Source organism: Cebidichthys violaceus, unplaced genomic scaffold (genome assembly GCF_023349555.1).
Source record: "Cebidichthys violaceus isolate CVI_PGR_0920_01 unplaced genomic scaffold, fCebVio1.0.p SCAF_30, whole genome shotgun sequence".
NCBI lineage: Eukaryota > Metazoa > Chordata > Actinopteri > Perciformes > Stichaeidae > Cebidichthys > Cebidichthys violaceus.
The window spans coordinates 1,726,536-1,750,062 of NW_027176484.1; the positions used below are offsets into that span (position 1 = coordinate 1,726,536).

At 43.1% G+C, this 23,527-nt stretch overlaps 1 protein-coding gene across 1 annotated transcript; it reads right to left on the reverse strand.

Annotated features, from left to right (window-relative positions):
- Positions 1-4,660: 4,660 nt before the first annotated feature.
- Positions 4,661-22,285, reverse strand: znf408 (zinc finger protein 408). The gene is made up of 9 exons (XM_068724273.1): positions 22,030-22,285; positions 20,880-21,141; positions 20,692-20,753; positions 19,371-19,663; positions 17,156-17,781; positions 15,841-16,050; positions 13,523-13,646; positions 11,692-11,925; positions 4,661-10,094 (listed from the first exon to the last, which is right to left on the reverse strand). The coding sequence occupies exons 2-9, from the start codon at positions 21,135-21,137 to the stop codon at positions 9,460-9,462; spliced, it is 2,442 nt and encodes an 813-aa protein (XP_068580374.1). The 5' UTR covers positions 21,138-21,141; positions 22,030-22,285; the 3' UTR covers positions 4,661-9,459.
- Positions 22,286-23,527: the final 1,242 nt, after the last annotated feature.

Genomic DNA, 23,527 nt, shown 5'->3' on the forward strand with positions numbered 1-23,527 from the left:
AGCCATCTTGGTTTTTGTCCGTCGCCATCTTGGTTTTTGTCCATCGCCATCTTGGTTTTTGGCTGTCGCCATCTTGGTATTTGTCCATTGCCATGTTTTTGGGGTTTTTTGTAACCAGAAGTGACACGAGAGGGTAGAGCTGAGTACAACCGGACACTAAATAAGACATTTTTAGGCGACCAAAAATGTTACAATTAACTTCCATGATCTTCTAAGCACACGTTTGAAAGGGTTAAAGCTGTGAGACAAAAACACGGACAAATCTCAGCGGCGATTTGGCCGTCGCCATCTTGACTATTCGCAACCGGTGAAAAGAAGTGACCATTGGAATGCGAAGGAGTGACGTTGTGACGCCGTATACGGCTCTGGTTAATCACAGTAGCCCCGCCCCTAAATCATCCCCTGCTTTATGGTCTGTTTGACTCCAAATGGACCATAATTTACTAAATGAACATCATGCTGTATTGAAGAAGACTTGAAACTAGAGATTGAGACCATAAACTCATGTTTACAATGTTTACTGAGGGAATAAATCAAGAGAGAAGTAGAGTCATTTTAGACTAGACTTCTATACAACCAGAGGAGTCGCCCCCTGGTGGTCATTAGAGAGAATGCAGCTTTAACACATGAAGCATCGGCTTCACTCGGCAGAACCAGAGGTTGCCGCCTGGTTCCAGGTAATGTGTACCATCCTGGTTTAAACATGCTAACGTTTGCTAACAAGCAAAGTAAGAAGATCACAAAAACTGTGAGTCTGTTTGCTTTAGATGTTTAAAAAAAACGAACTTAAAGAATAAGGCTGGCAAAACATATTTTTGTGTCAATATTTCCCATGAAAAGCAGAGGAAGAAGAAGTACTCAAGACATTTTACTTTTACTGACAGTTAACTCCAAAACACACATTTCTCCTCGTACCTGTAGTGCTATGTATCGATCTAGATTGTTTTGAGTTTCTGAGCGTTAGAGATATTGGCCGCAGAGTTGTCGGCCTTCTCTCCAACATAACGGGACTAAATGTCGCTCGGCTTGTGGTGCTCAAAGCACCACGAAGAGACAGAACGTTTTTCAGCCGAGTGCCATCTCGTCCTATTATACTGGAGACAAGGCAGACAACTCTACGGCCGATATCACACCAGAACCATCCAGACTGATTAATAGCACCGTGATTTCGGGGTGAACTGTCCTTTTAAGTAAAAGTAATACTCTGTTACAAGTATTCTGCAAATATATTAGTATCAACATATACACAAAGTAGAGTACAGTAAAGTAAAAGCATTCTTTCATTATGCAACATGGCCCAATTCAGAATAATATAAGTTATATAATTGGATTATAATTAATGATGCATTCATGTGTTTGTTACTTTAATGGTGCAGCTGGAAAATGTGGAGCAACTGAAGTAACAGATCAAATAATCTGTTGACAATTTGTATTTTGATCTGAATCTGCAAAGTAATTAGGATACTAAATAAATGTAGTAGGCCTAGAGTAGAAGAATAAAGTATTGGAAAATGAAAAAAAAAAATCAAGTAAACTTTTAGGAGAGAGATGTGGAGCCGACCGAGGTTGAAGCAGACAGGAATCCAACAAGAAACAGACACAAATTAGTAGGTTACAAGGATAGAAGGAAGTCAACTTACTAAGTTTAGCCTGAGTGGGTGAGGTAATGATCTGGTGAGCACTGGGAGGAAAGCCGGGGTTGATGTAACTGTGGAGTTGATGAGTAGATCTCTGACAGGTGAGAACAGAGAGAGCTGATGACCTGATGGATCCAAGGATTCACGGATAATTCACTGTCGTAATGCAACACACGGAATGCAGTAAAATACATGACAAACAAAACAAAAACAGAAGTGCATTCCTGTGCATTTTTTTTTTTAATTTGCATTAACAGCAACAAAAAGATTTCTCTGGCATTAAAAAACTCAACATCGGGGAAACTTCATCCATCAACTTTGACTGTGTGTTTGAGCACCGAGCATCTTTTGAGCCCACCTCCTCTGCGCTCTGGCTGCCCGTCAAGTGAAAGCTTGATGACAGGTGTGGAGGCAGACGGGGCCCAGGAAGACAAGCCGGACTCCGAAACCATGTGGCCTGAGGGGCCGAACCGAAGCCTGGGGTCAGGGGCCGATAGAGGGGGGCGGGTCCGGGAGGCGAAGCCGACGCAGGAAGTGTCTTAGCACTTGCATTCTCTCTACCGACCAGCAGGGGGCGACTCCTCTGGTCGCAAAGAGAAGTCCGGTCGTATGAGAAAACAGCCCTACAGTCCACAGACCAACGGGTGACGTCACGACGACTACGTCCACTTCTGATGTACATCGTCTACGTCTACGATCTTTTCTTTAAAAATCTGTTTTTGTAGCCAGCCTGGTTCTGTGCTGCAGGGGCTCGCACCAACACACTTATCCCTCAAAACATAATGACATTACTTTTTACGAAAGGTATCATACATGAACCGTTGTGAGGATACGTTTGCACAGGGCAACACCGATGTCGGCTCACCGATGTGTATTTGATGGAGGCTAATTGTATAACTGTGGTTCGCGTTGATGTTTGTTTTCTATCGGCTGCTTACAGACACGCTGCTCTGATTTAGAGGCATGTCTGTCTACCTGATCAATCATAATCAAATAGTCATCGGTCTCCTGCAACTAAGAGGAAATATGTCTTCAGCTGCTCAGTCCGTCCGTCTGCCATTTGATGCTGGGCGGGTTGTGTACGGTGGGTTTATCCGAGCTAAAGGAGGCTAAAAGGAGACACCGGGTGAGAACACTCCCTATTCATTTATTTATAAGGATTTAGTTTGGACGAGGAGTCCTACGTCAGCTAACTTTAGCTCGTGTGTGGGTGATGCCAGAGGCTGTTCTGGACCCAGCAGCTCCCCGACGGTACCGACATACTGTACCTGTGTTGGGATGCGTTTAGTCGGGGTTGGAATACAAAAGCTGCACTTTTTTGGGGTTGCTGATACCTCCAAAAAAAAAAACGACGCAGCTCAACGATGAGCTGTGGAGGAGTTGGAAGAAAGTGTGTTAGGATTTACCCCTGAGAGGTTTCAGTGGATGAGAAAAGGGCCTTGCTCAAGGGCACATGAGTCTTAGATTTTGTGGGAAGAAAGAAAGACTGATCCCCCCCCCACCCCCTTATCTCTGCAGACTCGGACCCAGAGGACGGATCCAACAACAGCCTGCTTAAAAGTCTCTGCAAAGCCTCGAAGTAAACTTTCTGCGATTTGTATTCATCATATTAAAATAATGTGCACAGCTGTCCAAGAAGACCTCCGTCTAATTCTGATTTACAGTCTGTCTAGGACTATTCAGCCACAAATTCTATGATTTATGAATTATGAACAGTAGGGCCCTCTTCTAGCAAGAAAATACAAACAGGAAACTCTAGCAGGGGGGCGACTTTTCCCTCAAAGATGCCCCTTCAATCGATAAGTGGCATCACTCAACAGGTGGTTTTAGTCAGGCTGAGACGGCGTCCTGCAGCGCTCGCACTCCAGATAAGATCCATCGCTGGACTACAAGGGCCACGGAGTCTGAGTCTGCACTGAAGCTAAATTCAATAAATCATTTTGCACCTCGACAGTTGAAGTGTCTCCAGGTTTAGCTTCTGTTCTCTGCAGCAGCCTTCGAACGAAAAAAGTGGAAAAAAAAACAACTGAATATATTCAAGTTATTTTTCATGTTCACTGATTTGGTATTCGGTGTAGAAAGAAACTGCATGATGCACGAGGATTATCTTCCTAAAATGACCTGATAATACATGCAGAGTGATATGTGGGAATGTGTGCTTGTGTTGAATAAAATTAAGAAAAGATGTACAAAGGTCGAAGGACGGCGATAGCAGATTATTCAGTTTGAATAATTAGATAAAAAAAATATATTATTAATCAGAAAAATGTGAAGATATTAATTTGTTTCGAGGAAAGAATGCCGGTTCTTCTGTTTTAATGTCGGCCCTGTGCAGCTCTGCAAGTGGAAACTGGTTCAAATGAAGAAACTGTGGAGATGCATTACAGCCCGTAGCCACTCTCAAGTTTCACTGAGCTGCTGCAGCAGAGGTTTTGGGAAAACAGCCCGAATCCTGTTTGACAGCTCTGCGGCAACTACTTAAAAAAAAAACGGAGCTCAGAACCCAAAAGGAAGAAAAAAAACTCTCCATTTTCTTTTCTTTTTTCACTTAATAGCCTGGAGAGTAAAGCGAGGGGTGACGTCTGAGGACCTTCAGAGTGAGTCATATCTCCGACTCTGATGGAGAGAGAGAGAGAGAGAGAGAGAGAGAGAGAGAGAGAGAGAGAGAGAGAGAGAGAGAGAGATGTAGACAATATAGAGAGGAGATAAACACAAGGCAGTTAAACAGAAAGAGAGAGGCCAATACGATAACTCTTCAAGTTCAAAAAAACAGAATGGGATTTTCCGTCTTTCAAAATCAACTAATACAGAAGCTCAGTAATAGAATATAAACTACAAAGAGGAGGAGGCAAGAGTCATCTTTGTGTGGGATTTATTTTTAATTCAAGTTGTTTTACAGACGAGGTTGTACCTGGTGGGTCAGAGGTGAACGTGAAAACAACGTTAGCTTTATAACGTTTGACCGGCTACGGCTCGGTCTACAGAAGACTTTTCTCCGAGGTCTCCGGTTCTGATGAGTGAAGCAGATGCAGAAGTTTCTTTAAAGCTGCATTCTCTCTAGTGTCCACCAGGGGGCGACTCCTCTGGTTGTATAGAAGTCTAGTCTAAAATGACTCTACTTCTCTCTTGATTTATTCCCTCAGTAAACATTGTAAACATGAGTTTATGGTCTCAATCTCTAGTTTACAGTCTTCTTCAATACAGCATGATGTTCGTTTAGTAAATTAAGGTCCCACTGGTAACCCTAACCCAGAGACGTATACAATGGCACTCCTCCACCAAATACGGGCACTTTCGCGCATTAGTTGCGTAAAAAAAACAACATGGCGACGGCCGTAATCCAAGATGGTGACGGCAAAATCACCAAACTCGAGGCTTCAAAACATCAGTCCACGAAGCAATGGATGACGTCACGGTGACTACGTGCACTCCTTAGATATATACTAGTTAATGGTTTGAATATATTAGTCCTGGGCTTTTATTGTGAAGGCTAGAACGAAAGGCTTTGATGCGCTGCTGTTGTTGGAGGAATAAAGTTGTTGCCGTCTTGGTGCAAACTACTCTCAGATTTCGAGTGACGGTTAAAATCTGACATGAAAAAAACACGGTAGAAAGCTAACGTGTTAGCTAGCTAACACGTTAGCTGTCAAATGAGAAGAAAAATGTAAACATAATGCTTCATCTACGCACTCGCCGGGTGAAGCGAATGACACAAATTAAGCCTCAATTACCGGGCTTCCCGCTCTTTTCTAGCAGTCATTTTGAAAAAGCTGCCGCACGGATGTCTGATGGTGCGACGTCACAATTTGCGTAAACTTGGTGGGAACACAACAAAGAGCACTGATGGTTGTTGCGCTTGTTTCTGATGGACGTAGTTCAATGAAGGATGAAAAAAAAGGAGAGCTTGAGAAAAGTTTAAACTCTGCATGAATGTGGAGGTTCCAGACGTCGGTTTGAAGCGTACTGACCCCTTTAACCTGCTGCTGTAACAGACGGCACTCTTCTGGTTTCAGGATTTAATTCAGCTGTTTGATCCGGACTGCAGGGATTCACTCCCGTTGGTGTTGAGCGGGGGGGGTTGAGGTCAGGTTACTTCATCCCAAACAGGGAAAACCATTTCTTTATGGAGCTGGCTTTGTGCACGGGGTCCTTTTCCTGTTGAAACAGGAAAAGGACAAACAACTGGAAGCACACTGTCGTCTAAAATATCACTGTTTTCTGCAGAATTAAGATTCCCCCCTTTTCACTTTAAAAGTGGTGGCGCCCAAACAACCCAAAACTAAGTGGAAACAATCCTCTAATCTAACAGACGAACAGGTGGCCAAAGCTTTGAAATCTGACATGTGAAAGTTGCATTCACAACGTAACTTTTTAATACCAAACTTTCTAATTAATATGCGCATTGAGTTCAGAGAGAAAGACAGAAAAGGGAAACCACAAACACCTCCTGCTCGATTCGGCCGAGTGGCACTCATGGGTGCAAAGTAATAAGAATTGATTTTTTTTTTTGCTTCAGACGTCCAGCGGCTTTTTTATGAATCTGGTTGTGTGGAGGCAGATCTCTATTACGCTGTGGCTCTCCAGAGACTCTCTCAATCAGAGATTCTCTCAATAACAGCAGAGAAACAGCCCGACGGACAGACTGTGATAGTTGTGCTGCTCCTATACTTCCTTTGTAGAGTTTCATGGGACTATTTGGAGGCAGAACATCTAAACCACAACGTTTTACCTAAAAGAAACAAAAATGGTGCCAATGCTGCAATCAAACAACTTGTTTTTTCAAGTCTTTTTATTATTAGACGATGAACGATGTCGTGCAACAAAGGTCCCCTCCAACCGGAGACGATCACACGGTCAGCGCTCTCTGAAATCTTTCTAACCTTTCAATAAGCCAATTTCACCACAACAGAAATTGAATGAGACATATCGGGACGGGCACCGCGATGACTGTATCAATACGTTTCTTATCAATACCGCCCGTAATGGGATTAAAGAACAGGCCTGCCAGGGGCCAAACATGTTAGGGGGCCGCTGGGCTTGAGCCTCTGTCTGAAGTTACTACCATTTCTCGTTTGGGAAGACACAAATGCTAAATATTTCGCATTTTCGAGTCAACCTCCGTTTCTGGAAGGTGAAGCCAATGCTGAAGTGCATTCTCTCTAGTGTCCATCAGGGGGCGACTCCTCTGGTTGTATAGAAGTCTAGTCTAAAATGACTCTACTTCTCTCTTGATTTATTCCCTCAGTAAACATTGTAGACATGAGTTTATGGTCTCAATCTCTAGTTTACAGTCTTCTTCAATACAGCATGATGTTCATTTAGTACATTATGGTCCATTTAGAGTCAAACAGACCATAAAGCAGGGTATGCTTTAGGGGCGGGGCTACCTTGTGATTGACAGGTCAGAGACGTTAAGAGCATCTCTACGTCGATCCTCCTCAGTCCAAATACGGTCACTTCTGTTCAATAGTTGCAAAAAACCAAGATGGCGACGGGCAAAAAGCCGAGCTAGAGGCTTCAAAACATCAGTTCACAACCAAATGGGTGACGTCAGGTCGACGAGGTCCACTTCTTATGAACAGTCTATGGTCACGTCCTCGGTGTGTAAAGGCCTTTTCGCAGCATTAAGTCAATATTCTTCAGGGTTTATATGGAACAAAATCCTATAAATAAAAACAATATAATACGATCTCGAGCTCGAGATTTTGGTAATTTCTTCTCAGTGTTTACTGTGACATTCGGGAGAGTTGGTGGAGACCAAACCAGAGCTAAAAGGAGCGTGAATATTGTACACCAATCTAAATGAAAGCTAATGTTGCTCCATATAATATATCCAGCATATTACCTTAATAAGGTAACAAAGTATATGTCAGTGTTTTTTTCATGTTTTTAAGTAACTGAACAAAACAACCAAACTAATTTCCCTTGTTTAAAATATAGCAAAAAAACTGAAAATGATGTTCACTTTCTTTAAATATGCATCCGTTACTTCAAAATCCACAGAAACTTCTACACATCGGCATGAATTACATTCACCACACGGCACTTAAAACAGGTAATTTTGAAAGCTGCTTCGCCTTTTTCTTCTTCCTAAAGAACACCAGGAGCGAATGCCAGCAGTCGAGTTTTCATTAAAACTTAATTATGACCGTTGTGTTAACAGCAAGCCAAATTAATCAGAGCACACGGGGCCAAAATGGCTCTTAAGTTACCACACGACCGGCTGCTGACGAACAATGTGGAACAATTACAAGGCTATTTTTTGTTAAATGGAGTTCGGCGCGGCGCTCACTCCACATCCAAACACACCGGGGCTACATTACATCACTCAGCAAACTTCACAGATAAAACTGAGGGCAAATTAAACTTAAGATTCCGTAAACACGCACGGTCTGTTTATTCAATAGCTGTTATTCATTTTTCCTCTGAAGGCGTTTTCATTGCTTTAGAGGAAATACATAAAGTGTTGACTGTGTGCAGGAAGCTGTGAATTCTTGGTCGGTGTCATTTTATTCTGTTAACCTCCAGAGGATAAACTGGCTTAATGCAGAAGATCTTCCAAACTCTGACGGCTTAAGTGTTTGTGTTCTTTACCTTGAGCATCACCAACAGTTTGTGTCAGCAGTTACTGAGACATGTTGTCATCTAAGTGAGGGGCGGGACTTGTACTCCTCTAGCTGTCATGTAGGAATATATATTTTATTGTAATTATAACCAGCGGCTCATAACATCTAATGAGTTCTGTTCTGTGGAGGTGGTTCAAAGGCGATGCGGGGGTACGCAGAGAATAATAAAGAAATGCAGACGAGGTCGGTCTCTGAGGCCGAAGTTACATTTTTCTTTTCTTTTTTTTTAATGTGTCTTTTGTGATCCGATGCGCCAGCTGAACACATTTCATTTCCTGTAAAGTTTTCACAATAAAAGTTGCCCGTTATTTCTGCGGCTGACTCTTACAGTGTTAGTAGACTTGTTTTATTGGAGAATAGCCGCCAACAAAGCTGTTTATTCTGTGACCAACATGTTAAAATTCCTATGTTTTTCAAAATAAAAGTCCCCCGTTATTTTTGCGGCTTACTCTTCCTCCTTACATAATCACTAGACTTGTTTTATTGAAGAATAGCTGCTAACAAAGCTGCGCTAATTGGATGATGAACACATTCCATTTCTTGCAATTTCTTTCAAAATAAAAGTTGTTACTTTTTCTTCTTACTCTTCCTTCCTACAGATTTAGTAGACTTGTTTTATTGAAGAATAGCCGGCAACAAAGCTGTTTATTCTGTGACTAACATCTTAAATTTTCTGTTTTTCAAAATAAAAGTCCCCAGTTATTTTTGCTGCTCAGTCTTCCTTCCTGCAGTTGTAGTAGACTTGTTTTATTAAATAGAAGCTAACAAAACTCTGCTTATTTGGATGGATCAACACATTTAATTCCCGATAAATTCTTCACAATAAAAGTCCCCCGTTATGTTTGGTGCTTACTCTTCCTCCCTGTAGTATTAGCAGACTTGTGAAAACATTTTTCCTACAAATTCTTCACAATAAAAGCCCCCAGCAATTTTGTTTATTTGAAAGGTTTTTATATTGAAGCCGGAAAAACAGGAAATATTGGGTTTTTTGTCAGTAGTAACTGAAAATGAGCCAAAACACCTCAGCATGTGGTCTGACTGATTGAATCCCAATACGAGCAAAATACGATCTCGGAGAACTTGACAGTTGATGCGTCCGGCATGATTGGACAAAAAAAGACGAGTGTAAACTGAAGTTAACCGAGATGTAGTGAACGTGATGAATTGATGAAATGTGTCCTGTAGAAGCCACCGCACTAGCCTGTGTTTATCTCAACTGTCTGCGCCACAGAGCAGAGTCCGTCCCCCTCCTCCTGTAGGATCAGCAGCTCCCCTACTGTCTGATGCCCGTGGACCACAATGCACTGCTCTGCACCCTCCGATATGACCACCTCCACCAGCTCCTGTCCCGTCCCCGCAGGCAGCGAGCTGTCGGCGGACAGGCCGTCTGCGTGGACGTAGACGACATGTTGGACGTTACCCGAAGCCTCCTCGTCTCCTCCCGTCCCCGAGGTCTTAGTTTCCTTCCTCGCCTCCTTTTCCTCCACTTTTCCTCGTCCTTTTTTCCGCCTCGCTTGACCCGCCTCCTTCTCTCCTTCCCCCCGAGGAAGCGAGCTCTTCTTGGGTCGGCCTCTGATCGGCTTCTGGTGACCGGCACCAGAAGAAGCCGCCTCCTCCTGCGCCTCCCCCTCCGTCTCCTCTCCGTATCCTTCCTCCGACTCCGCCTTCGCCTTCGCCTCCTCCCGAGTTGCTCCCTCGGCCCTGTGCTGAGCTTGGTGCCTCAGCAGACTCTGTCTCACGGTGTATGAAGCGCCGCAGTGGCAGCCGTACGGCTTCTCCATCAGGTGGGACGACTTTATGTGTCTCCGCAGCTTCGTGGCCAAAGTGTAGCCTGAGAGAAAAACATATAAACATATTCCAGACATTGGACAACAATGAAGCTCTGCGCCTCAGAGAGAGAAGATGCATCATGCTCTGATACACACGATTCTTGTTGGTGAATTAATTGTTAGTTTGGATGAATGAGAAAACTACAGAACATCCTTTCAGTTAAATTGTTTGTGCACGAATCGTGCTATAAAAACCGTAAAATGCCATCTGTGCCCGTTAGTCAGTCACGAGTGATGGAATGCCTCCCGGTCTAAAAGGAGTTCATCAATAATGAAGTTTTCTAAAAAGTTTTCAACCTCGTAATCGGCCGTTTGTCGTCTGCAGAAAAGAACGTCTGAGACAAACCACGACCCCGAGGGGCTTTTTCATTCTACGCTTTTGTCTCAGCTGCAGTTACGGATCTATTTCACACTTAACTAAACGTTAACCGTGACTTAACTCTCTTATTTTAATGACGTGTTACGATCTCACACGTGAAACAGCCGATGACGTGATTCAGATTTGTTGATTTTCTCGGTTTTTAACGCCTTTGATTTTACACATCAACGTATGTCTACAGGTGTTGGGGGAGTCCTACTGCATATATTCTAAAGCCAGTGAGGCGGTACAGAATGTCATGTTTTATTACGTCATCGCCCTAAAAAAAAAAATATGAAATATAGATTCTTTGTTATTGTGTGGTGAAATCATAAAATATCTTTTTGTTCAATACATTTAGACTTTACAACACTCTGGAGTTATTGGAAATGTTTTGATCAGTGGAGCCTGATCTTTATCTGCAGCTGTGCAGAAATACCTGGTTGTGCAGCATTTGAATGTAGATTCAGAGTTCAGATGTCAGTGTTGTGACTGAAGCTTCGAACTGCTCAGTACGGCAATAAACGATATAAAACCAGAGAGAGCAAGTTTAAGACAAGTTTAAAATAAAACTACTATTACTGCCTCGAGGTTGTTTGCCTCCGCCGAACAGTCATGCAACAGTTTACAGCCGTGTCTGTCCAAAATGTCATCCCTTCATCATTTTATTCGTGTGAAATTGTCACAATTAGCAAATGAATTCTTGAGTGTTTTTGTGCGGGTCACAGGGACCTTTGAGCGCCAGGTTCTACTCAGTTCATCCTGAAGTCACAGTGGACGTTTGCGCCAAATTTGAAGAAATTCCCTCCAGGTGTTGCTGAGATATCGCGTTCACGAGAAAAAACCCTGAAAACGTGAGAGACGACATCTCTGGTGCTACCGCGTCGCTTTAGATTTAGTGCCGTCTGGTGAGTAGTGACTTCTCACTACTGCTATTCAAAAACGGGAGCGACTGGACATTGTTGTGCTGTGAAAAGCTGTGAAAACACAGAAATGTTCCAGCTTGTTGTTTGCAGCTTTAAAGCCACTTTGAGTTTGAATTTGAAAACTTTCTAACTTGGCCATCAAAAAAGTGGCCCGCTGCCACAATCCCAGCGATAAGGGCCGTGGTGCTGAGGGGATTTGGCATCCCAAATGGGGGAAGAGAGATTAAAGCACTCGTCCCCCACAGCCAATTTCCTCCCTTGATTTTTCTTCCTCATAATCTTAATGACTTTTAAATTACGCTATCGCGCTCTAACCTTTTCCACAGACGGGGCAGCGATGGGGTCTCTCTCCGGTGTGCAGCCTCTCGTGGGACTTCAGGCTGTGCGGGTCCCTCAGTGATTTCCCGCAGTAGCTGCAGAGGAAACCTCCTCCCGTGTGGGAAAACATGTGGCGACGGAGGTCCGGTTTCTGGGAGAAGCTCTGGTCACACTCGCCGCAGGGATACGGCTTCTCCCCGTTGTGAGTTCTCAAGTGGGACTCCAGGTTCCCTGAGAGACGGACAGAGAGGGGAGCGAGGCGCAGTGAGTATGCATTCGTCCGTGTGAAAAGACTTGTCACTTTGACAAATGAAAACATAAAGTGATGGGAATGGATCACAGCAGGAGACCGGATCGTCTTAGAGCTGCAAAAACAACGGTGCAATAGTCTCTCGCTGAAGATAATCACGTCGAGTTCGCCCACATTCTGTTTTCTGTCTTCCACAGTTAAAGGGATGCTTTGACATTTGGGGGAAATGTGTTTATTTTCTCCCTGTCAGGTGAGAAGATCAACTTCCTCTTTGTGTGTTTGGTAAAGAGGTGACTCTGGGAGGTGATTAGCTTCAGGAGAAAGAGGAGCTAGCCTAGCTCTGTCAAAGGTGACCTTTAACAAATCCAAAGCTTTCTTATTTAGATGTTTGCGTTTGCTTCAGCTCGCCCCGACAAGATGAAACGTAACGAACAAGACATCTCTCCAGATGTTAGAAGAGGTTTCTCTTTTAGTGTCGCGTAGCCGACTATCTTTTAAACTATCTAAGAACCAAAGATGGCATCCAGAACCAATCGGTGAGAACCAATACGAGTACCCTGAAAGTGACACAGAGTATTGAAGAAGACTTGAAACTAGAGATTGAGACCATAAACTCATGTTTACAATGTTTACTGAGGGAATAAATCAAGAGAGAAGTAGAGTCATTTTAGACTAGACTTCTATACAACCAGAGGAGTCGCCCCCTGATGGACACTAGAGAGAATGCAGCTTCAACACATGAAGCATCGGCTTCACTCGGCAGAACTGGAGGTTGTCGCCTGGTTTTAAGTCTGTCGTCTCTTTCATGTAAATTTTTTTTATGTTGTTTTTAACTTTCTGCCGTTTTGTTTATCAATGCTGTTATTTGTGTTTTTATGTGGTGGCTGTCGTTTGTTGAGCTTCTGGACATCATCGTCTTTCACTCGGCTTCAATGATTTTTCGGTAGAATTCGCCGGTTTGTTTAAACCCGACGGGCATCGCGAACGTGAACGCTTCCACCGTGATCCCCAGGCTGGAAAGACAAACCAGAATCCAACTCTGGAGGGAAAAGCTTGAGAATGAAAACCTTCCCCCCTGGACCAGAAGCACCTCAGAACGAGAACGGGACGACGGAAAGCTGCTCTGGTCAGACGGGGCTACGAGACTGAATGTGGAGAAGCAGAGCACGCTACGGAGCGCTGCCTTGTCTGCCCTCTGCTACCCTAACCCTTACTCAAAAGACCTTGCAGTGTTCAGTAGAAATGTGTAAAGAAACGGCAAAACTGTCACACAACCATCACGCTCCAGTGAAACGAAGAGAAGACGATGCGGTGGCCGTGTGGGACAGGACCGCTTTGTAAATGTAATTCAAAAGCTCAATGGGATTATTCTGGCTAAATAAAGGTTCAATGGAATACAGACACGCTCTGCAGTTCAGTTGAGCTCAAATGATTCATCACTTCATACGTTCATTTTGCATCAACGTATCAGAGCAGCCTGCTGGCCCTTCAACAAAGAACTGACCGAGCCGTTTTAACGGCTTCGTTGCAGCTCCGGGATCGGTCTCGGGGGGGGGGGGGGGGGGGGGGGGGGTTTACCTTTCTGACTGAAGCACTTCCCACAGTGCTGACAGACGTGAGGTTTCTCTCCCGTGTGGAGCTTCATGTGGTTCCTCAGAGAGCCGGAGTTAGCCAGCAGCTTTGGGCAAACTGTACACTGCACCTGAGGCAGGAGGAGAGGAAAAAAACTAAATCAAAAAGTCTTTTTCTTTCTCTCTTTTTTTGAATGCTGCCAAGTTCAAACTGCTGTTCCAGGAAGAGAAAAAAAAAAAAAAAAACAAGACCTGCATGCTAATTTAAAGATGTTAAGTGACAGATTTTGAAATCGGGCTGAGCGGTGCAGAGACAGAAACACCATCTTCTTTAGAAACTGCGTTTCAAATTGTGAAATAGCTGCCGGGAAGGTGAAGAGGAGAAATGCTGCACATGAATGAAAAATGAATGAATTAGGCTGCCCACTGTCCTTCTTATTAAAAACAGAAAATAACTTGAAAATGTCACCACACACGAGTGAACAAGCACTTAAAGTGAACCGGTGGTGGTTTTTAATGTAAACAAGCAAAAGTTATATTAGTATTTACTGTAAATCTCCAGACGTCATCGTGTGTTTCCTTCCTCATCAAACACTGATGGAGATGATTTTTAAATCCAGCAGTTTAAAGCAAACTGTTGATTTATTATATATTATACTATAGTTATTCTATATTATACTACATTTTACTTTATTATATTATTATTTAATTATAACACCCATACAATACTGCATTATATATATATATTAAATATTATAGATATTACTATCTTTACAATATCTTACATTTCATAATACATCATAATTTGACATATTATACTATATTATGTTAATATGTTACAGATCTTAAAGCGGTCAATAACAAATTTTTTAAAAACCTGATTAATTAATTAATTATAATTATTTATCTAAAAATATAAATTTTCCTGCACAAACACAAATCAAACATTTAAATTTAGTCCATTACATTTTGACAATCCGTCGGCTCTGTTTAATGTATAATGCGGCACAAAACATTAAATATTAAATAAAGTTATTATAAATTGAGTATTCAAATATCCTCCCTATATTCTTACAGCACACTCACCTGTTTGTAAGAAATTATAAACTCTAGCATTTTTTTGAAAAATGTAAAAGCGGAACTTCAGCGACCACTGAAGTTTGAATTTCACCAGACAGACGTGTTTCCACCGTTAGCTAGCTAGCGTTAGCGTTAGCTCGGATGCAGTGACACAAAGCGAATCGTTTTTGCAACGACAGGGAGACGAACTGCGGCGGTGAAAGCTCTTAATCGCGTGGTGAGGACATGTGAATACATTACATTTTGATTCATAACGGCAGTGACGGGTGAGGTTAAGCAGAATATTTATATTGGTAATTACAGCAGACAGACAGATATTTGATTCTCTATCTTTTATGTTTTTTTGTTCCCTCGTGTATTTAGGAAGCAGTCAGAAGTGGGTCTTAAATTACAAAAGATAGATGCTGGTTTTTGAGGCCCTACACGGTCCGATATCGCTCCTATATATAATAATATATAATTTATATGTTCTTAATGGTTTTAACTCACAGCTCTTATTAATTCTTACATGTCAGTTGCTGATCTATATATGTATATATATCATTTTTATTATTTTATCCAATATACATAATAATATATAATTTATATCCGTACGTCTTAATGGTTTTAACTCACACGTATCCTTTATGCGTCTGTTTTAATTGTGTTCACTTATGTTTTTACTCTCCCCACATTGTGGTCGCTCACGAAATGTTATTTAAATAAAGTTTTGCTTCTTGTATTAACATCATCAGTCTGATGCACACTTTTAACATAGACTTGTTGAAGCTGCTGCTCTTAAACAAATCACTTTACCAATTGTGGTCTCTAAATACTCTTGTATAGTTTTTTTCTATTTTTTTATTACAGTCTCTATTTTTATACACCTATTCATAATTTATTTTAATTTCTCTGTTTTTTGGTACTGTTTCTGTCAAAATCCACTTTTGACAGAAAGGGGGGGGGGGGGGGGGGGGGGGGGAGAAGTGGTTGTAAAGAAGTGACTGACCAAAGGTCCTACAGTTTACGAGGTTAGGAGAAGCAGATCAGGTGTAATTGTATTTGCTTTTGTTAGAGATTAAATACCTTTTGATTGGAACTTGAACCAGCTATTCGGCTTTATTTTGTTGACGGACCAGGAGCGAGGAATGGGGGGGGGGGGGGGGGGCTCTCTCGTTAACGAGAAAGTCTGACCACGACACTCCACTAGAGGTCTGAAGCTCTAAACCTTTACCAGCGCGGTGAACTGGCACCACACCTCCTTACCTTCGGCGGCTGAGCGTAAATCCTCCTGCTGCAGTGAAGCAGGCGGTGGATGCGCAGCGAGGGCCGGCGAGCGAAGGCCTTGCCGCAGTGCTCGCAGACGTAGGGTTTCTCCCCGGTGTGAAGGACCAGGTGCTCCTTCAGGTCCCGCTTCAGCCCGTAGGTCTTCTCACAGTGAGGGCAGGAGAACGGACGCTCGCCGCGGTGACTCATCTGCAGATAACGCCGTTATGTTATTATGATACGCGTTATCGCTACTGTTGCTTCTCACCGGGATGAGCAGATTGCTACTCTGCGAGATGACTAAGCTCGCGGTCGTCAAGGGAGCATTGAGTAAAAGAGAAAACAACGCCACCGGTGACGTTTTGTTGTTTGTCTGAGGCCATTTAGCTGTCAAGTCCTTGTTGGGTTTTTTGTTCTTTTTTTCCTCGGCGAAACACTGAGCTAAGAGGATAATAAAATCATCTTTTGAAAAAGAAGATAAAGAGCAGCCGAGAAAGAGGGAGGAAAACAACAAATATCATCTGACAACGTCGGTGTAAGTGTTACCAAATTAATAACAGGGAATGTCAGCGCACAGATGGTAAGAATGTTTGTGGTAATTTAGAAAGAAATGTCTTCATTACAGTTGTTCCACCTGAGAGCATTGACAAGTTCATTTGTATTAATTGCAGAATGTCCTGCTCAGTATAGTCTTGGAAACAAAGTTAAGGGATTCACATAAACAATGTTTGTTTGTGTGTTTATGTGAAAAATATAATAAATAAATAAATAAATAAAAATAAAAGAAGAGAAAGGCCTTTACACATTGCTTTTCAAATGTACAAAATGTTCATATTAGGCAAAATGTGTCAACTGATGCATACATTTGCAATTACCTTTTGATGACTTTCTTTAACAAGCCAACATTTAGTCCTTTTAATCGTAATTTGTTACGAACGTGCTGATTGTACTCTGCAAGCAAAACCTAAAGTGCGGTCTCTGGTAGAGACCTGTCAATCACAGTAAGCCCCGCCCCTAAAGCAGCCCCTGCTTTATGGTCTGTTTGACTCTAAATGTTCCATAATGTACTAAATGAACATCATGCTGTATTGAAGAAGACTGTAAACTAGAGATTGAGACCATAAATCATGTTTACAATGTTTACTGAGGGAATAAATCAAGAGAGAAGTAGAGTCATTTTAGACTAGACTTCTATACAACCAGAGGAGTCGCCCCCTGATGGACACTAGAGAGAATGCAGGTTTTATGATCCAATCTTTTGATTAACTTTTGGACTGAGGAAAGAAAGAGGTTTTTCTCACATCCTGTACTGTACCTGATGGGCCCTGAAGCTTTCTGCAGAGGTGTAGTTCTTCCCACACTCTTGGCAGCTGAAGGGTTTCTCCTCCGTGTGGCTGAACTGGTGCTTCTTCAGGTGACCGATCTGGTAGAACTTCTTCCCACAGCTGGAGCACCTGTACCGCCTCTCTCTGATCTTCGGATCCCACGAGAGAACCGCCTCCTTGGCAAGGACCTCGTCGAGCCCTGAGGTCCTCCTCTCGGGAACCGCCTCGTCTGGAGGAGACGCGGCGGCGGCGTCCTCGGCGGTGCTCCGGCTCCGTCCCTCCGTCTGTTGCTTCCCGCGGCCGCTCAGACAGTGAACGCGTCGCGGTTTCGCAGCCAGGCGTGAGCTGCAGCGGACGGGGCGGTCTGTGGGTTCACGGTGGGTCTGTCTGTCCACAGCAGCCGGGACACCACATGAGCCGTCTGTCTGTCTGATATTGTCCGTACGACTGTCCGGGGTTTCATCGACTCTCCTGTTCCTCTGGTGTGTGATCCGATGACTCCTCTTGATGCACCTGTGCCGTTCCTCCTCCTCCTCCTCGTCCTCCTCTTCCTCTTGTGTGTCCTCCGTCTCTTGAATGACAGAAACGTAGGCGGCTAAAGTCTCCACCGCGAAATCTGTCCAACGAAAGAAAGAAAAATGACAGTGAAGCCGTGTGAAACGGTTGAGTTGATTTGAGAGACGATGTATCGGCAACAACTTTGATAATCGATTAATCATTGAAGTCGTTTTTTCATGCATCAATTGCAAAACTTGATCAGCTTACAGCTTCTCAAATGACAAGATTTGCCAATTTTCTAGGTTTCACAGCTTCGTAAAGTGAATATTTTGTGTTTTTTGGACTCTTGGTGGGAGAAAGTAGCTTTAAGTGTTTACCCAGGATGAAGTCTCTCTCTCTCTCGCTCTCTCTCTCTCGTTCTTTCATTACTTTGAATTCATTTTAAAGCTTCTTTTTATCTCCTCCTTGTTGTACTTCTTGCCTCTACTGCAGCTTTCTCTTTCTCCCTCCGAAATATAATTAATATTTTCAAGCACGACGACGTAATTTCCCTGCAGGGATCAATTGTTTCTTATCTTATTATCTCTCATTTAGCATCCGCTATTGTTTTTGGAAATGCTTTCATGATTTATAGGCTGAAGCTCGTTGAAATCGTCACTGCAGAAGAGCAAGAGTTTAATAAGACGGAGACCCGCTCTGCTGCTGCTGCTGCTGCTGCTGCTGCTCGGTGGCTGAAGGTCCTCCTTAATGTCCCATCAATCACGGCACATGAATGCTGCTGAAGGGTGAGCGGAGCACATTATTCCTACATGACAAACGTGCTTCAATGATTCGGTTTTTCTTTGTTCAGAGACGATTCATCCTCTGATTAATGAGCTCCAGCCTTCGGGAGCATCTCAGCTGATGGGAGAGGTTCTTCTTCACAGAGCTCTCCGATCGCTCATCTGCTGTGATCTTTGTGTTAACACGCAGGTCATTTCACTTCACTGTAACCATAACACTGGATGGTCAATGTTGCTTCCTCTGAACTCCACCGGAGTCAACGGCCCTCTAGCTCCTCCAGGTGGAGAGCGTGAGAGCGAGAGAATCAGTAATCACACTTTTAGGATGCCAGACGGTGAGAAGAGGAGGACAATTCTGGATTCAATTTACATTAAAAGCATCGTTCAGCTCGTTGGACCTCATGAAAGTATTCTTATCTTAACTTTCTGTTAGGTTGTTTTTTGTAAAGAGACGGAAATATCCCCCAGGAGAGAGGCAAGAGGACTGACGTTCCTCTGGTGGAGACAAACACGAAGACTTTAATACATCAAACGCGTGGGATCCTACAATTAAAAATAATATAAAGTATTTACGCTCTCAAGCTGAGAGAGACTTTAGAAATACAAACATTTTAAGTGTTCCTTGTGACAGGAGAAAGCTCCATTACTTCATGAGATGAGAGCTTTATCATGTCATTATAAGGGCGGATTTAGTTAGCTGAGATGAAGTTAAATGATAATGCTGATTTACTGTACAGCCTGAAGGCCTTTGGACACCGAGTCCGTATTGTTTTGTCCGCAATTGTTGCACTTTTCCATGTGAATGTCCTCAGGCCTGGTCCCTTGGTTTGGTAACACTGAGCTTTTGGGACAATGTTGGATAAATAGATTCCGGCGTTATAATGTTTCATGTTTTATGATTTGTCTGTCTGCCTGTAAACGTCACCTGTGTGTCCGGTGGAGTCGTGTTCGTCTGCTGCCTGACTTTTTCCCACCGTGTCTCCTTCTCCTTCTCCTCCTCCTCCTCCTCCTCCTTCTCCTCCTTCTCCTCCTTCTCCTCCTTCTCCTCCTCCTCCTCCTCCTCCTCCTCCTCCTCCGTACAACAGCAGCTCTGTTCCCGGCCGGATGTCCCGACACACGCGCAGACACGCCTCCGCACACCCGGCCGCACACGCCTCTCCACAGGCGCACTGCTCCGACACGTTCTGCTGCGCTGTGCTTCGCGCCCTGCAGGCAAATCTGAGGGGGGAAATGAACGCAAAAGGAGAGACGTTAAACTGAATGTAAACGTGGTGCACATGTTGATGTGTATGTAATCACAGTCTAGGGTATTTGTATTGGATAGAATGGGGTCTGACGTGAAGAAGGTCAACAGAACAGAAAAGACCTGAGTGCATTGATGCAGATGAAGTCAAATATGACGAGGAGACAATGGACTACATGATCATATTAACAGGTGTTAAAACTCATTGCAGAAAATTATTTGTTTCCCAGTTTCCACTCCCTTATGTTGTATTTTGCATTTTAAAAGTACTCCATGGAACTTTCATTTTGTCATCCCTGTGGACTAAAGTGGTCGTGTTTCACCAGAGTCCCTTTAGAAAACCTCTCATTTTACTGCAGCAGGGTCTGACAGCCTGCTCCTCTCAGTCCTGGTTCTGGTTCTCCCGTGCCTCCCTTCCCTCCAGCTGGGCCAGCAATACGTCCTGGGTCTCCAGCAGCGTGGTGTCGGTGTCGGCTCCCAGAGAGGAGAAACTCTGCTCCTGGAGGAGGAGGAGGAGGAGGAGGAGGAGGAGGAGGAAGAGGAGGAGGAGACGCTGCTGCTGCTGAGCTCTCCTCCTCCCTCCGGAGCTCCAGACTGCAGGTCCAAGGCTGCAGGTGAAGCCGGATCTGAGTCCGTCCACGGTGGACCGGTCTCTGCTGGAGTCTGAGCTGAAGGAGTTCCTGGTGAACCTGCATGACGTCATCTGGTTTCACCAGAATCCGACCCGGTGGCACTGATGACGAGCTTTAAGAACAACTCTATAGAAACAGACCATCTTCTCTCTGATGGTCTCTTTAGTGATGGAGGTCTGATAGAGGATCAGGACTAAACAGAGACTGGTTCAGGACCAGTTAAAAGTTCCTCACAGTCACTGTAAAATAAATACATCAAACCAATCCATGTGCTGATTTGCTATTAAAAAAAGGCTTAAAAATAACTACAAATCAGCTTCAGAGGACAAAGAGCTTCAGTTTCTTTTGTGTGAAGCAGTGAGTCAACTTACTTGATCCAGACGGCTCTTTGTATTAAAGTGTCTTCTTTATTTGCTGCTATTTCCATCAGTGCCTGCAAAACACAACATAGAAGTTTACAAATGTATTATATATATATATATATATATATATATATATATATATATATATATATACACACACACACGGCTGTCAATCAAAATCTGTGCATTCGATTCACCTTCTCTGCATCTGTGCTGTCGGTCTGACGTGTTTCGGATCCGGGGTCCGTCGTGGGTTCTCCGTCTCGGCTGCAGGCCCACTCCGTGTCCCCGTCCCTCCCCAGCAGGGATCCGGCCTCCAGCGAGCGGCCGACCCACCACAGCCCCACCGTGCCCCCGCAGAGCCGCGAGGGCCCCACGGCGAAGCCCCGGGGAAGCAGCGCGGAGAGAAAAGAGGCCAGAGCGGACGGGACGGAGGGGGGAGCGGCACTGTCCATCGACCTGTACAGACAAGCAGAAAGCACAGGAGAGGCAGAGCATGAAGACTCAACATGGTGACGCTACTACCAGCTGAAATCACACTTTGAACACACTTTCTACAAAGTAACAGAAGGTCTGACACTCACCGCAACGCCCTTTAACTACAACATGTCAACGCTTGGTGAACTTCAAGCTGTTTTTACATCTACAATGTCAGATTTATGCAATATTCTTTTTTTTATATCCTGGACATTTTGTCACATTTTTGTCAGATGTCTTTCTTCTTCTTTAGCCAGACACACACACACACACACACACACACACACACACACACACACACACACTCATCAATCTTCCTTAAAATAAAGTCGAGGTACTAATGAAGAGAATCATGTGCAGTAAAGCTCAGGTGTATGCTTTGTAGATGCACGTATGAAGGAGACGAGGACAACAACGCTGGACAAAAAAAGGTATATAATAGACACATGTGTGAAGAAATAAATGCACATATAAATATGATATAAATCTATATAAAAAACTTTAAAATGTAAATAAAACGTCTATATACAAGCAAAGTGCTCTGCAAGCTGTAAACTATACAAATACATATTTATCTATTTACTATAGAAAGTACGATTTATATTGACAGTGACAGATGATATATAAATATGATGTTTTTTTATACATTTTTAAATTTAAATTAGCTAGGTTATTTTACAACAATTTCAAATAATAGTCACGTAACACGCGTTGTTATGAATCGGGGTGTTACAGCTGTCTTACATTAAACTGTATGAACACATCTTCTTCGAGAAAGGCGTCTTCATGCTAACGCAGGAATAACGCTTTAGTGGCCAACATCTTTCTCCGTTAATCACAACATCACGCCACGTGCGTTTCAACACTTACCAAAGCTAACGGTGACACCGTCGATAGTTTCCAGCAACCTTTAACGGAGCGTTATGTTAGCATTGGTTAGCTAACTGGCTCTCGTTTTGCAAAAAAAGACGGTTTTTTATATAAATCACGGTAATAATCACAGTAACTGTGTTACATACTTCCGACGTGCCGGAGTGTTTTTGTATCGGATTGTTTATTGTCATACAACTTTAATTATTCCCAACGTTAACTCAGGGAAAGCCATCGTTATCCAGCTGGAAGAGGCTCCGACGGAAGTCCCCCGTGTTTAGTGGTCCAACCGGAAACAGAGCTGTGGTGTCTTTGGTTCCTGCAAACAGTCAATCGTTTGAGTTTTTAGTCATAATTGTACCTGATGTGAATGTTTATTTATTTATACATGTGTTGATATTGACTACATATATGAAACGTCTCTTAAAGGTCCATTGAGTGATTTCCATTTGGCTAAATGAAGCTCAAACACACCAACAAACAAACAAAGTGCTGCCACTAACCACAGAAGAAGAGGATGTGGACAATGTATTTACTATTAATATAAAATGTAATATAAAATAGACGTTAAAGTTCATGAACACACTTGCCTTGGCCCCTGCCTGAAAATGACTTTCCCAAAATGAATAGAGAGTATCTTTGCAACTACAATTTACTTGAATAATCTTGGTGTCATAATAACGGTGACACGTGGGAGATTTCTGCAAAAGTATATACTATATATACATGTTCCTGGGCCAGAGAAAATGAAGACAATATAGATGAAAGATTTCATTCCCACCAAATAAAACTGTAAAAGAGTGAATATCTCTTTAGAGTGATGCATTTGCAGCCCAAAATCTTAAGTAAACCACTTCACAGCGTCATGATGAAGTGAAGCAGAGCAAAGTTGGAGAGGTTTTAGTAAAAGGATGTTAAGGTGGAATCACCAAATTGGCCATTTGTGTAGATTTGGGCTCCATCTGTGCCATCTAAAATTTCTCAGGTAACTGTGAAACTCATTTAATTTAATTGACATGCCACTATAGGTATTAATTATATGTAAATACAAAACATTTTTGCTTTTGTTTTGAAAAATCAATCAACCAGACCACTATACATGTTGTTATTCAAATAAAACCATAAACCGTTGGTCCATGAGGACGCCTCATGCCTGTATTGATGAGTGCAGTACCACAATTCATCCACTAGATGGAGACATACACCGTGTTTTCACATGTAACGCTGAGGATAGGCTGTTCAATGCTGGAGTGAAGTGTGCAAACGCACCTCCACGCCATGCAAATAAAGAGAGACGGTTGGAACCGACTCAAAAAAGATCCAGAGGCATTGGAGTAACCGTTATTGGAGTGACTTTTTGATCACAAAACAGCAAACGTAAGACATTGTGGTTGTGTGACGTGAAGTTTATTGTTCGGGTGCTGGTTACAGTGAGTTTTGGTCAAAGAGTGATGGAGTTGAAATCAGCGGAGGCCCAGCTTTCATAATGACATATCGT

Excerpts from the sequence above, each read along its gene's own strand:
- znf408 (XM_068724273.1), bottom strand. The coding sequence starts at position 21,137 with ATGGACAGTGCCGCTCCCCCCTCCGTCCCGTCCGCTCTGGCCTCTTTT. Across the intron at positions 20,754-20,879 it reads ACAGCACAGATGCAGAGAAG|GCACTGATGGAAATAGCAGC; the intron begins GTGAATCGAATG and ends TGTGTTTTGCAG. Across the intron at positions 11,926-13,522 it reads GAAGTGCTTCAGTCAGAAAG|GGAACCTGGAGTCCCACTTG; the intron begins GTAAACCCCCCC and ends TCCGTCTCTCAG.